The sequence below is a fragment of the Leuciscus leuciscus genome, assembly GCF_965113295.1.
Source record: "Leuciscus leuciscus genome assembly, chromosome: 4".
In the NCBI taxonomy this organism is placed as follows: Eukaryota; Metazoa; Chordata; class Actinopteri; order Cypriniformes; family Leuciscidae; genus Leuciscus; species Leuciscus leuciscus.
The window spans coordinates 37,291,141-37,305,728 of record NC_138728.1 but is presented as its reverse complement, the minus strand read 5'-3'; the positions used below and the strand labels follow the sequence as shown (position 1 = coordinate 37,305,728).

Genomic DNA, 14,588 nt, shown 5'->3' with positions numbered 1-14,588 from the left:
CAAAATCTGGGAACCTATTCAGAACCGGTTCCATTATTTAAAACAAAAAGTACAAGAAATTAATTTTGAATAAACAACTACTGTTAATAACTGATGTCATGCAATCACGACATTGGGGAAAAGCACATATGCACATTTATATAACATAAAGAACAAGAACTTTTACAAAATGAGGATTACAACTAAAGACAGTTCATTGACTTAAAGTTCAATGAAGTAAAAGTAACATTTAATTTTGCCAAGCACATTCATTCCTTCTACAATATACTTCGAACTAAACCTGTTTGCAATTGTTGTAGATCCTCTATGGATTTCTTAAATTAGTCATCCTTTACACAGTAATATATTTAATCAACTCATCTGGTTAGACTTTTCGAACACATTGATGTTCTTTAGTGGTCTGCCAATGCCAGGCCAATTCTTATAAAGACTTACAGTTCCTGGAACAAAAGAAATGAAAGTAAAATTTTCCAAGCCTAGTGTTTTTTATGGGGAGGGGCAGCAGATAGATGCTATAAAAACCAATGCTGAGGCTTTCTGCAGCTACAGATCAAGAGCAGATTCAAGAGGACACCGAAAAACAGTAAGTCTTTTTCTTGTCATTTTATCTTACTTGCGCAGAAGATAAACTTTTCCCATTCTATTTTTTAAAGACTTAAATTACTTTTTAATATGGATGACACTCATCTTTGTTTTGACCTTGTTGAATTAAGGGATCAAATTAATGTAAAACTAGAATTACTTTAACTGAAAAATAAATTATACTGTGTATTTTTTTAGTATAACAAATAGATTTACAAACTGTTGCAAGTAGTTTGGAAAAGCCTTGATGTAAAAATGGATATCTTTTTTTCACAATTTTTAACCTTATGAGCCTTATAAGTACAATTTCCTCTCCAGAGAAAAAGACTTAAGACCCAAACAAAAAAGTGGTTAAAAAAAAGCTTATTTACAGTGATTTCAGATATAAACACATTCTCAGCAGTAGGATTTATCATTTGAGACACTTGTATTACCAACAACTTAGACGAGACTACACTAAAAACTGCAATTTTTAATATTATACAATCTCTCTTTCTCCATGTATAAATTGCATGTCATACTTGGTTTAAAATGTGAAATGTGAAAAAAACTAAAAAAAACAGATGTGTCAAATCTCAATAAATAGCTTGTTTGAACTGTTGTGTCAAGGTGTGTAACAGAAGACAAACGCTGCACGCCGAACTGCCAGACAACCAGTCTTTATTGACAAAAGACCAACAAGAGATTCAGACTATTGCCACTCGTGGAACTCAAGACAGGAAGAGAGGAACGAAGCCGACCTTGAGTAATGACAGGAGAACAGGAGGACAGAGACCGTCACCAACCCCAACAGTGAGAGCTCACAGTGGAGAAGAGTCTGGCACAGGACTAAACTGCAAACCAGGAACAAAAGTGAGTAAAGCAAGTCTCCTTAAACATAGAGCCCACTGATTCTGTATTGATGAAAATATGAAGAACGTCCAAATCTAAAAAGTCTGAATGATTTCTTGTATAGTAAAGTTGAAAATAAACCTGTGTTTTTGTTTTTCCTAACAAAATTTTTCATTAAGAAACGTATACTGAAATATGTTTCAGTATAGCAATAGTTGCAGGCAGTGGATTCAAAGGCCAAATAGAATTAAAAAAAACTTTTTTTTTACTTTTATGTAAAGCACTTTGGTCAACCTTGGTTGCTATATAAATAGAGAAGACAAAGTATAAAATAGAATGTAAACAAAGAAGAAAAAAAAAATGTGCTTTTAATCATTTGACCTAATACTCAAACCTTTCTTTTTAATTAATTATTTTTCAAGACAGACAGTCATCGGCCGCTAACACCGAAAAAAACCAGGACATTGTCCAGGTGAGTACATTTTCAGAATGACTAGACTAGAATATATTTAAATACCAAATAAATATATTTATTTTGAATTGTCTTTAAGCGTGATGAATGTCATTAAAGCCAAAGGAATAAATACACTGTAAAATGATAATTGATAATTTACATTTGCCATTTCCTACACTCGATTTAACATCATTTAAACATATTTTAACGTTTATAAGTTGCAAAAAAAAAAACTGGTACAGGTTTACAACTGTATTACAGAAATTTTTAGATATGTTAAAGCAAAACATTGTAGAAAAAAATTATCTAAATGATTTCAATGTTTTTCTTAATTGCATTTACACTCAGAGTTAAGACACTTGCGATTGCATTTTTTTATTAAATGTTCTGCAATGAATGTAGCAAAATGTGGAATTGAAAATGCAATCCGAGCCGATGGAAACATGTCGGCGACAGATGAAGTGGAGCAAGAACAGAGAAATGTTAATGTTCCTGAAGATTATGCGCATCCATCAGTGAAAGAACCAGGGCTGGGTTTCCTGATAACATTGTCTCTTAGCGCGCTACAAAGACTCTTAAGGTATAACTTAACTAAAGGTATACCATTTCTAGGCGTGTTCCCCAAACTATACCTTAGGAAGCTGCTTAAGATATTCCTTCTTACGTGCGACGTTACCGGGTGCTGTCTGTGGCGATGCTGCTGAATTGGTTGATATCGATGGATCGAGAATCAATTATTCTCTCGTGCAGGGGCTGCTTCACTGCGTTATGCTAGAAAGCTGTGTTTATAAAAGAAGCACTTCAGAAATAGTTGATATTGCATTTATTAGGACTCATGGGATATTATAAAAAATAATCCAAACTATAATAGCCTATAATAGTCTAGGCTACATATTTTTTAATTGTATCATATTTTGCTGCCATGATAACCATTTCAAAAATTGTACGTGCTTTCATTTCTTTCCCATTTTTGTTCGCTGAGGTGGAGCTGCGATGAAATAGTGTTCTTGTAAATACTTTCCAGCATTTCAGTAATAAAAGCATACATCTTAGGTACGGTGCTCGGTAGTGATCAAAAAGGATTTAAACAGTGGATTTTGAATCTCTTCTTGTAAACTCAGATGTGGATTCAGACGGCAATTAAATTCCCACACGACCTGTTTGTCAAAAAACAATTTGACGAGGGATTCTTACGCGGGTTGTGTGAAAAAAAACACTGACATTATGGATTTGGACGGCAATAAAATCACCGACTTACCCCTGCAAATGTTTAAAATACCGTACGAGCCCATGATAAACAATTAAAGTCTGAATAGGACTTAACTGACAGTAGCCTATGCTTTCACTGGCCTGAGGACCCACTGAGTCACAAGGACCCACGAGATCTCACGAATTCACATATGCTCGCGCGGTATAAATGCTGAATTGCTGCGAAGCTCCCCTGCGTTCGGCAAAAATAGAAGCTCTGCGTATCTGCTCCGGAGGGCTGCGGATCACCGCGGAGTCGGAACACAGCCGTTCCGCAGTCAGTGAAAATACACACATTGACTTTAATGGAAACCTATTGACTCCGCCGCCGTTCCGGAGCGGATCGGCAGCTGTTCAGCAGTTGGTGGAAATTAGGGGAGAGTGGTCCAGACCAACCTTCCGAACATATGACTCATTAAACACGTATTAACGATAAGGTACAGCTTAAGGTGTAACTTAAGAATGACGTAGCGTCAAGAAGGTTTCGGGAAACCCAGCCCAGTACGTTATTAGAACCATAGATATTTATGGTACGAACGTCTCGGAGAGAACAAATCTGGTGCTCGTGCACCTTATTGTGAGCATGGTCAGGGCTCGACATTAAGCCTTGTCATTCACTTGTCCAAGTAAAAAAAGTTGCTTGTCTGGAAAAAAATTGTAAATATAATTTATTCTGAAGCAATATTCTCATCAGTGTTCTATTAGCTTTGACATATTTTAATCTGTGTATTTGTGATATTTACCCCAAGGGTATTTTTTTTTTATCTTATTAAATGTATGCTTCATCTTTCATTTTAAATACTTCAGATTAGAATAATAAGACACTATAGGGCTGTTACCAATCTAATTAAATCATTTACACTGAAAAATTATAATTAAATAATTTTGAGATTGTTTTATATTTTTTTTTAATATACAAATAAGAAATGTTACAAAGAAGGATACTTTGAAACTAAACCGCCAGTTGGTGGCGGCAGGTGAACTTCTTAATGAGTGAGTCATTGAGTCATTCATTCAAACGATTCGTTGATTCAGCTGATTCATTCAGTAATGAAAACACGGTTGAGTGTTGCTGTGAGATGTGCTCTGGTTCTGCTGATCGATGCTGATCGATGCTGATCGATGGTTCTGATCTTTGTTTGGAACTATTTTCGCTGCTGTAACTGAACAAAAACAGTCCATCTTGCGTCTAAAATGTAAGTGACTTAATTTTATATACTGTTGTATGAAATCAGTATCACATTTTCAGTCGTGATGGTATTCAGGAAAACAGCACTCTTGGTTGTGTGATGTTGCTTAACTGCATCATATTATAAATATAAAAAATCCACATACTGAAATTTTACCGCTGAACTCATTTATTTCGAATTGTCCTTTAGAGGCTGCGCGAGCTTCAACAGCGTGACTTGTGACTGTCAGTACATTATATATTATCAACTATCATTTGCCCCTTTCACTAAATGAAATAAAATCAGAATGATTCTCACGTTTTGGTTTTTTAGTTGTTGACGTTTTAATCAGGTTACTTGTCTGGTCGAGTGAGTAAAAATCTCTTTCACTTGCCCCTTCAAAAATCATCTTGTTGCGGACAAGCCTTAATGTTGAGCCCTGCGTGGTGATGAATCTGCTGAAGCGCTGAAACAGCTGCATTTTTATTATTATTATTTTATTAAATTATTACTCTCAGAAATGATCTTAGACAAGCTGTCCGAGATTACTGCGGTAACACTTTACAATACGGGTGCACTAATATGCATTAATTCATGCTTAACTAATGCACAGATAATCATGTGTTAATGTATGACTCAGGAAGAACTAAATCATTAATTAAAGGTGCCATTGCATGGATTATTTTATTATTTTAGAATGTTTCCTGGGGTGCCCTTATAATGTTAGTATGTTTTTTAGATCAAAATCTGTTATAATTTAGAAATAAAAGGCATTTTTCCTAGCCTGATTTTAGCCTCTGATTTGAACTCTCTTTTTGAAGGGGCGTGTCTGATGTGAGCCTTCAGTGTAAACCTGTTGATCACGTGAATGAAGATCTTATCATTGCAACGCAGTTTCTGCACTCTCACTAATGATTTCAAATCGTGAGAAGTTTAAGTATTTAGATCTATTCCCATCACATAAAAGGTTGCAGTGATGAGCATTGAGCAGATGAGAGCCTGTTGATCGCATGAATGAAGATCTTATCATTGCAATGCAGTTTCTGCACTCTCACTAATGATTTCAAATCGTGAGAAGTTTAAGTATTTAGATCTATTGCCATCACATAAAAGGTTGCAGTGATGAGCATTGAGCATGTTGATCGCGTGAATGAAGATCTTATCATTGCAACGCAGTTTCTGCACTCTCACTAATGATTTCACCAATGCAAACATGAGGTAAGTACAGTAAGAGCTTCGTTGTGCAGCGTAACAGCGTCATTGATTTCTAACGAGTTTTGGCAAGTGTCCAGATAAACTCGCGCTGTGTGATTGACAGCTTGGGCGATTGGAAAGGGATTGTTCTTTGATCGCTTTCTGTATATATATTAATCACAGTTTAAGTACGATTATTTTCATCCTACTAAGAGAAACGACGTGAAGTTGATCGTTTAGTCACTGGCTTGATTTACTGATGCATAAACAGTATTGAACGACTTTGAGAGAAAGATTATCTGTCTGAACTTGAACAATTACACATCAGACATTCACATAACCCACTGGTTCTTCAGAGGCTCGGATGAAGGAACTAAAAAATACTTTGTGTTCATTTGTACATCCAAACACTGAGCAACTGCCATGCTTCGCTCGTTTGCAAGCCATGATGTCTCTCGAAGAAAAATGATTCGGACGATGATTCGGCTGCGCAGTTCCGCCTGGCATTGAACATGGGCTGGCATATGCACATTTTTGGAGGCGTACATATTAATGATCCCGACTGTTGCGTCACAGTCGGTGTTATGTGGAGATTCGCCTATTTTTCAGGTTTTTTTTCGAAAACGAGTTTTAAATAAGAAGGAGAAAACAATGGTGTTTAAGACTCACTGTATGTCAATTTCAAATTCTAGGGCACCTTTAATGATTACTGCATCAGTAACTAATAAAGATTCTAAATGATTAATAGATTAAGTAATATATGAATTGTTATTAATTAAATGCGTCATAATGTATTAATTCCTTAATAACTTATTTTATTAACTAAAAGTGTAAATGAATGTGTTAATTACCACAGTTGGTCAAAGCAATGTACTTCAACTTCCAGTTGTCTGCTTTAATTAATCATTAACTAATGATTTGCAAATGTATCATTATGTTATGACTTTACTTGTTGAGGCACATGACTATTAACTAATTGTTAAGTAATATGCCATTTTGGTTTGGACATCCACACTAAGCCATGGATTTCAATTTCCAACCATGTACAACCAAGATTTCACTGAGTCCGATGAACCTTGTTGTTCATGGCACAGGACTATGTCAGGTTAAGCTTGAGGTTGTGGAACACTGAGAACAGGGCCGGCCCGAGGCATAAGCGAACTAAGCGGCTGCTTGGGGCCCCCTCGCCACCAGGGGGCCCCCAATCGAGTTTTTTTTACATATTAATTAACTTAAACAAGTGACATAAATGAATGAAAGGATTAATAATTCAAGACAAGAAAATTCTGATTTCATGATCAATATACCTGCCTACAACTGCTGCTGTGTCTGCCAGTGTTTGAGTCATGCGCATAACCTCGCGTGCATAGACAATTTGTGCGCAAAGTTACGGTAATGTTAAGCCGTGTCACAAAAAATTTATTTGATCAATGATTTATCCTTTAAATGTAATGATATTCAGAACAGAACAAGAATAAAAATACTATAAACAAGCCAAAACGAAATAATTTAAAGCGAAAGTGAAAGTAAGCAGCGTTGGGCTCACGTATCGCTCTCATTAGAATCAAAATGTTTCAACATTCGCGATGGATTTGGATGGTAAACTATTCTTTATCATAGGCTTTGTACTTCACTCACGTTCCAATATCGGCGGAAAAAAATCATCCTCTTCACACGTGCAAAAATGTGCTTGGAAACATCACAGTGGAAGATTACAAAGCTGGAATATGTTGTGTGTGTGTGTGTGTGTGTGTGTGTGTGTGTGTGTGTGTGTGTGTGTGTGTGTGTGTGTGTGAGTGGCGGGCGCGATCGGACAGTGGAAACATAAAAACATACTCCGTCATGTTCATACAAGACATCATTCAAACTGCAAAGTGTTGCAAAACGTTGGAGGATATTTTGCAAATAATTTTTTTAATGTTTTGTTTTGTGTTTTTTATTAAGTATTTATTTTGTATTAATACATAACCTCATTGTATTAATTTATAATGCAACATTATAGCGTGACATTGTGTCAATAATCGTCAAGCACAGGTTACTGCGTGGTGGGAGGGGGCCCCCAAATCAAATTCTGCTTAGGGCCCCCAAAAGGCTCAGGCCGGCACTGACTGAGAACATGTGGTCGAGCGCTGCTATTTCATAACACTGTGTCTAGACTGGACAAAGACAACAGAGCGTCCATATAGTCAGTGATACTACACTGGATGCGGCGCGACACTACACGACAACACCCCGACAGTAAACCGATGCCACACTCCATTCCTGACGTACTCCGAGCTCTTGTGCTAGTTCTGTTATGAAGGACAAATGGACTTGCGATGGTCTGTCATGTCCAGTGTAGACAGCTGGTGTCGTCCAGTTTAAACACAGTGTAACAGCTTCAGGAGTTCAGATTCTGGTGTGCTGATATTTGTGTGCAGCCCAACTCACCCATCCTTCAAACACATTACATCCACTGCATGTGCAAACTGTAAAAACCCATAAATGGCATATTACTTAACAATTAGTTAATAGTCATGTGCCTCAACAATTAAAGTCATAACATAATGATACATTTGCAATAGAGATGCACCGATTACAATTTTCTGGGCCGATTCCGATTTCCGATTTTTCATTAAGTTTGACCTGCCGATACCGATTTTAGCCGATTCCGATTTCATTTTTACTAACCACTTTACAGCACACACAAATATTTATTTTATATCTTTTCTGTAATAGAACATTTTACAATTTGCATAGTACATTATTTTTTTTTTTAACAGATAAACGCTATAAAATAGAACTATATAAATTACTCCAGGTGTGGGTAATTCACACACATCTAAAGTGTAATTCACACACATCTAAAGTGTAGTGTTATGGAAGAACCATTTCCTTTTCACATTCAATATCCAATAATTTTTTTATACATGTATTTAGCAAACTAAACGTCTGCATGAAAACAGGGAATGGTGATAAATTAATATATAAATAAAACATTTAATAAATATAGCCTTGCAGTATAAAGATATTTCTCAAAGCACACACACACAGGCCTATTGCAATCACTTGTACAAACTGAATAATAAAACAAGTTTAAATGGGTACATTTTCTATAAATATTAGTCTTCGTTTTCTTTTCTGACATAGCCTACTCCAGTTCTTGTTAAAACACGTAAATTCTGTGCATTTTGGGCACTTTTTTTGTGAAACCCTATTAAGGCTATTTTATCCATCAAGCGAGCAGTGCAGCAAATAGACTCGGCGCCGAAACACGCGCTTCACTGCTCGCGACGCTCCTGCTTGACGCTCACGCGCTGCTTCTGCTCCCGTTGTTAATGCACTCACTGATTAACATGCACGTCGAAAAAAATACGCGCTTGCGGTCTGAACGGACGTAATTCACGAGGTTTCCTACATGTGTGTTCCGTGTGCACGTGTGATGATGATGTTGCGCGATGTTAATCATGCGGCGCCCGAGTGCATTTGACCGGCATAAAATCGGCATTTATCAGACTGACCGGCCGGTCGCCGGTCACGGCCGATCACGTGAAAATCGGCCAATTCCGGTCACCAGCCGATCAATCGGTGCATCTCTAATTTGCAAATCATTAGTTAATGATTAATTAAAGCAGACAACTGGAAGCTGAAGTGCATTGCTTTGGCCAATTGTGGTAATTAACGCATTCATTTACACTTTTAGTTAATAAAATAAGTTATTAAGGAATTAATACATTATGACATGTTTAATTAATAACAATTAATATATTACTTAAAATATGAATCATTTAGAATCTTTATTAATTGCTGATGCAGTAATCATTAATTAATGGTTTAGTTCTTCATGAGTCATACATTAACACATGATTATCTGTGCATTAGTTAAACATGAATTAATGCTTATTAGTGCACCCGTAATGTAAAGTGTTACCATTACTGCTTGTTATATCATTATGGTTACAGATAATGAGTAAGACGCGTGAGAAACTGCACCTCTTGTTGGTTTCATACGGATTATATAAAAAAAGAATATTTGTTTTTGATATGACAAGCTTAGAAACTTCAAGCTTTCTAAAGACATCTCTCAGGTCTGTGTGGCAAGTATTCGCTAAGTTTCAGTTCCTTTTCAGACGTGTTTCAGAAAAAGTTTACAGAGACTGAGACGAAAGAAAGCACACCCTGATCATTTTCTTTATTTTACAAAAGGAATCACAGGAATCGATAAGCATAATAGAAATGTTCATTTTATAACAAGTATCCAGTTCCTGACCTTAAATATCTAGGTTAATACTAGAATTAGAACACTCATCGATAGGTAATAGTATTTTGAATTATTTGACATTTTAATGATATTGCACAGGGTTGTACTCACTTTTGTTGTATATTGTATTAATAAATGGATGTACAAACAAATTTTTTCCTTTTCCTTTAACCAGCAGAGGTGGGAAAAGGTCAGAAAAAGAATATTAGACTGTGCCAGTCTGCTGTTAAAAAAGATCTTAAAATTTCAAGAGAAAAACACAAGCAGCCAAATCATGGAAGAAGACCACAACAATGAAAAGGGCTTAAGTGTTGCTCATAGTATAAAGAATGATTGGAGCGTAAAAATAGAAAGTGAAAGCAATGAAAACCTACCCATGTTTAAACTCCACCTGGATGAAACATGGCAGAACAACGATGGTTTTTGCAGAAGAAGCACATTTGGGAAAAACATCACAAAAGAGAACAAGACCATTATGATGATCGGAGCTACAGGTGCAGGAAAATCCACTCTAATTAACAGCATGATCAACTACATTCTGGGAGTGGAATGGAAAGATGACTTCCGGTTTGTGCTAGTAGATGAAGGGAAGCAGAAATCTCAGGCTGAAAGTCAGACCTCAGAGATCACAGCATATCAAATCAATTACATGGATGGTTTCCGGGTCCCATATTCTCTGACTATTGTGGACACACCAGGCTTCGGTGATACCAGAGGAATTTCACATGACCAGAAAATCACAAAGCAGATTCAGGAGTTCTTTTCTAATCCAGGAGGGATCGACCGCATTGATGCCGTGTGTTTTGTAGTACAGGCTTCACTTGCCCGTCTGACACACACACAGAAATACGTCTTTGACTCCATTCTTTCTATATTTGGGAAGGATATTGCTGAAAACATCCTTGTGCTGGTCACCTTTGCAGATGGGAAAAAACCTCCTGTTCTCGAGGCCATCAAAGTCTCTGAAGTTCCCTGTTCTACCAATGAGTCTGGAGAGCCACTTCACTTCAAGTTCAACAACTCTGTTCTGTTTGCTACCAATAATGAATCAAAGGACAAGGATTCTGACTGTGAAAATTTTGATCAAATGTTCTGGAAGCTGGGATTTTCTAGCATGAGAAAATTCTTCACATCCCTTGAAACGATGGAAACCAAGAGCTTGTCTCTGACACAGGAAGTCCTGAAAGAGCGTCAACAGCTAGAAGTGCTTGTGGAAGGTCTTCAGCCCCAAATCAATGCTGGTCTGACAAAACTGGATGAAATCAAGAAGACAAGAGCTGCTCTGGAGCAGAAAAAGGCAGAAATGGATGCAAACAAGGATTTTGAATACGAATTAGAAGTAACTGTCCCAAAACAGATTAAAAACAACAATGGCTACTACTTAACCAACTGCCAAGTGTGTTACATCACATGTCATGACCCATGCGGAATAGCAGATGACAAAAAAAGATACAACTGCTGGGCCATGACAGATGGAAAGTGTCGTGTCTGTCCTGGAAAGTGTGCCTGGAATGTGCACTTTAATCAGGAATACAAATGGAGTTATGTCGTAGAAAAGAGAAAGGAAACCTATAAGGATTTAAAAAAGCGATTTGAGGATGCACATGGACAGGTCATGTCAAAAGAAAAGATCTTTGAAGAGCTTGAAAATGGGCTTGAGATTGTCCAGGATATTGTGACCGAACTAATTGAAAGTTCTCAAAAGTCTTTGGAGCGTCTGCAGGAAATCGCCCTCAAGCCCAATCCTCTGTCCACCCCTGACTACATTGATCTGATGATTGAGTCTGAGAAACAAGAAGCCAAGCCTGGATTTCAAGATCGCATTCAGTCTTTAATGTTGGTCAGGAAGAATGCAGAGACCATCAGTAAGGTTTTCACAGGAGAAGTGCTTCCAGAGGATTTGAAAACATACAAGAAACAAAAAAAAAAGAAGAATCCTCTGATCCAGTGGTTCTCAAACCTTTTTGGTCACGATCATTAAACCTTAAAAAAAAAAAAAAAAAAATGCTTGAAACCCATGCAATGAAAAAGAGAGAATAATAGAACGTAACTTTTAATTGAAATAAACAAAAACATTTAAATATTTCAGTGATGCTTTAAATGAGCAATATAAAAAAGTGCACATATGTAACAGCTTTTGACAGCGTCTCCCAAGCACAGCTTCTTGTTGGTCTTCTCACCGGAACACACACAGCAACGGAGAGTCGCGCTCACAATACAGCTTGTGATTTGGTCCATTTAAGAAGTGCTTTTCTATGGTGAGCAACTTCTATGTTAGGCTTGTTCCCACTTCCAATGGTGACAAGTCAATGGTCTGAAGAAGAACGATTCAGAGCAATTGCCATTCAATGCTGCTTTATAAAGGCAGAGCGCTAACTGCTATTTACACACTTGAAAAAAGCGATTTGGGCTTCAGCCGTTCTAACGACAGTTTTTTTTTTTTTTTTTTTTTTTGCTGATCTCTCCTGCCCCCTCTGCAGTATCTGTGTGCCCCCCCACACTTTTAGAACCACTGCTCTGATCCAAGGATGTTCAATAATATAAATTGCTTCCAGATGATTGGAAAGTTTACACATTGCAGATACAAAAATCTTTTGATCAAAGCCTCCTGTGTGACGAAACTCATACCAAAGAAACAGTAAATGAAATAAGAAAGTCTTTTAAATGTCACTGTCAACCCTTGAATAACAGCTTTTTGCTTTAAGCTTTTATCTATAATTACTATACATATAGACTTTAAATTTTAATGTTGCGGTAAGATGTCCTGTATAATTGTATGCGACATCAGTTAAAAATGAAAAAATGGTTTTCATTTTCATTTCGTGATACATATTACGTATTTTCTCTTTGAATGTTGTTTTGAGTGTTATTCATTCTGCATGAATATTTGTTTCATATTTTGCTTGTGTTCTTAACTAATTGCTCAACATTCAAATAGTCGCCAGCACGATATCCTCGTGGGCAGCGTGCCGATATATATAGTGTTAGTGTCCCAGCTCGCGGACCTTTCTCAAACCGTTCTCCCTCTCTTTCTCCCACTTCACTTCCTGTCTATATTAAAGGCACAAATGAAAAAATAAAAAAAAATAAAAAAAAAATAAAAAAAACATTCAAATAGTTTGGTTTTTGCTATAAGATTGTCATGCAGCAATATCAGAGTTCCTCTGAAATGTAACCTCTTAGGATGTTAACAGTCTTTCATTATTCCAAATCACTAAACAATGTTGTGAAATGAAGCTTTGCACAGCATCAAGGCTTTCCCCTCAGCTGTATTGTGAATCTGTTTTATGAATCTGTTTTATGAAACCATAAAGTAAATAAAAAAAGGTGTTTATATAAATAATACTTTTTCATGTGTTGGCGCTGATGTAGTACAATGTGTGAATAAATCAGCGTTAATGAATTTATGAAATAAAAAATGGGTTGAATTGACTTTTACTGTAGCAATTTGTATAAATCTGCTTCAACACATGCATCACATAAACTCTTGCCTTAGTTCTAAATCTATGAGTTCATATACACTGTTAACAGAATATGCAATTTATTCTGTTATAAATAATGCCTCATATGTATAGGTTTATATACGGTATTAACCACAATTGTAACCTTGTAAGTGAGAGTGTTGTGTAAGGAAAAAAAACTGTAACTTGTTTTATAAAGGTTTTTATTAAGGAACTGGTTTATTAAGAAAAACACTGTAACTTGTTTTATAAAGGTTTTTATTATGATAATGCAGAAAAAGAACCACACTGTATTCTGTATTTTAAGCATTTAATCAAATAAAAGAATAGCCTACAAGTAGATAGTAATAACACTGTGTAGTAGAAAGTATGAATTTTAGTAAAGTAGAAATGGAAGTATTACCTGTTGTATTACAGACCAAGAGTAGAAGACGACAAAGAATCCGAGCAAAGAGGAGAAGAACAAAGGAGCACAAGGCTTATAAGAAAGGCTTAAAAGGACCGAAAGAGTTAATGATAGTTCAAGATTTTGGATTGGATAAATTGTCTATAAGAGATTGAATATGTGATAAGGGGGTGTGATATGAACTATAAAAAGTACAGTGTAATATGTCAAGGTCAGATGCTGTGATACCCTGACAGCTTCTCCTTTGTTCCGATGTCCTAGCCTGCCACCAGCTTTTGAAGCTTGTGAACTGCTTACTTTATGATTTTGATTTATTTTATTCTGTTTTGAAATTTTTTTCCTATATAAACTAATTGATTTGGAAATAATAAAACTACTTTTAATTGATACAAAAAAGAACCAGCCTGCCATAAATCTTTGTTTTATAAAAGAACTGAGCTAAACTAAACCACGGAGAAGTCTTTCGACTATAGAATTTATATACTTATTGTTTAGAACGAATTCGACTTACTTTACCTAACCTGAGAAAAATTAAAATAAGATAGAATGTGTCTATATTTAAGAACTATAAAAGGGATTAAATTAAGCACCATAAAACAACACTGAACAAAATTCTAAACTTTAAACTTTTGTTTTTGCCCCCATTTTTCATGAGCTGAACTCAAAGATCTAAGACTTTTTCTATGTACACAAAAGGCCTATTTCTCTCAAATATTGTTCAAAAATCTGTCTAGATCTGTGTTAGTGAGCACTTCTCCTTTGCCGAGATAATCCATCCACCTCACAGGTGTGGCATATCAAGATACTGATTAGACAGCATGATTATTGCACAGGTGTGCCTTAGGCTGGTCACAATAAAAGGCCACACTAAAATGTGCAGTTTTAATGTATTGGGGGGTCCCAATAAATTAAAAAAAGGTGAGGACCCCATCCTCATCGGGGTCTCAACCTAATTGCTCACATTCGATGGCGTCTGGCACTTTGGAGAGGGGTTCTCCTCATG

General features: G+C 36.3%; 1 protein-coding gene across 1 annotated transcript; it reads left to right on the top strand.

Moving 5' to 3' along the window:
• The first annotated feature begins 1,342 nt into the window (after positions 1 to 1,342).
• On the top strand, positions 1,343 to 12,466 carry LOC309497373 (uncharacterized protein). Its single transcript, XM_082167621.1, has 3 exons — positions 1,343 to 1,434; positions 1,836 to 1,885; positions 9,897 to 12,466. The coding sequence occupies exon 3, from the start codon at positions 9,993 to 9,995 to the stop codon at positions 11,697 to 11,699; it is 1,707 nt and encodes a 568-aa protein (XP_082023747.1). The 5' UTR covers positions 1,343 to 1,434; positions 1,836 to 1,885; positions 9,897 to 9,992; the 3' UTR covers positions 11,700 to 12,466.
• Positions 12,467 to 14,588: the final 2,122 nt, after the last annotated feature.

Bases quoted from the DNA above. Each gene is read 5' to 3' on its own strand.
- LOC309497373 (XM_082167621.1), top strand. From the start codon at position 9,993: ATGGAAGAAGACCACAACAATGAAAAGGGCTTAAGTGTTGCTCATAGT.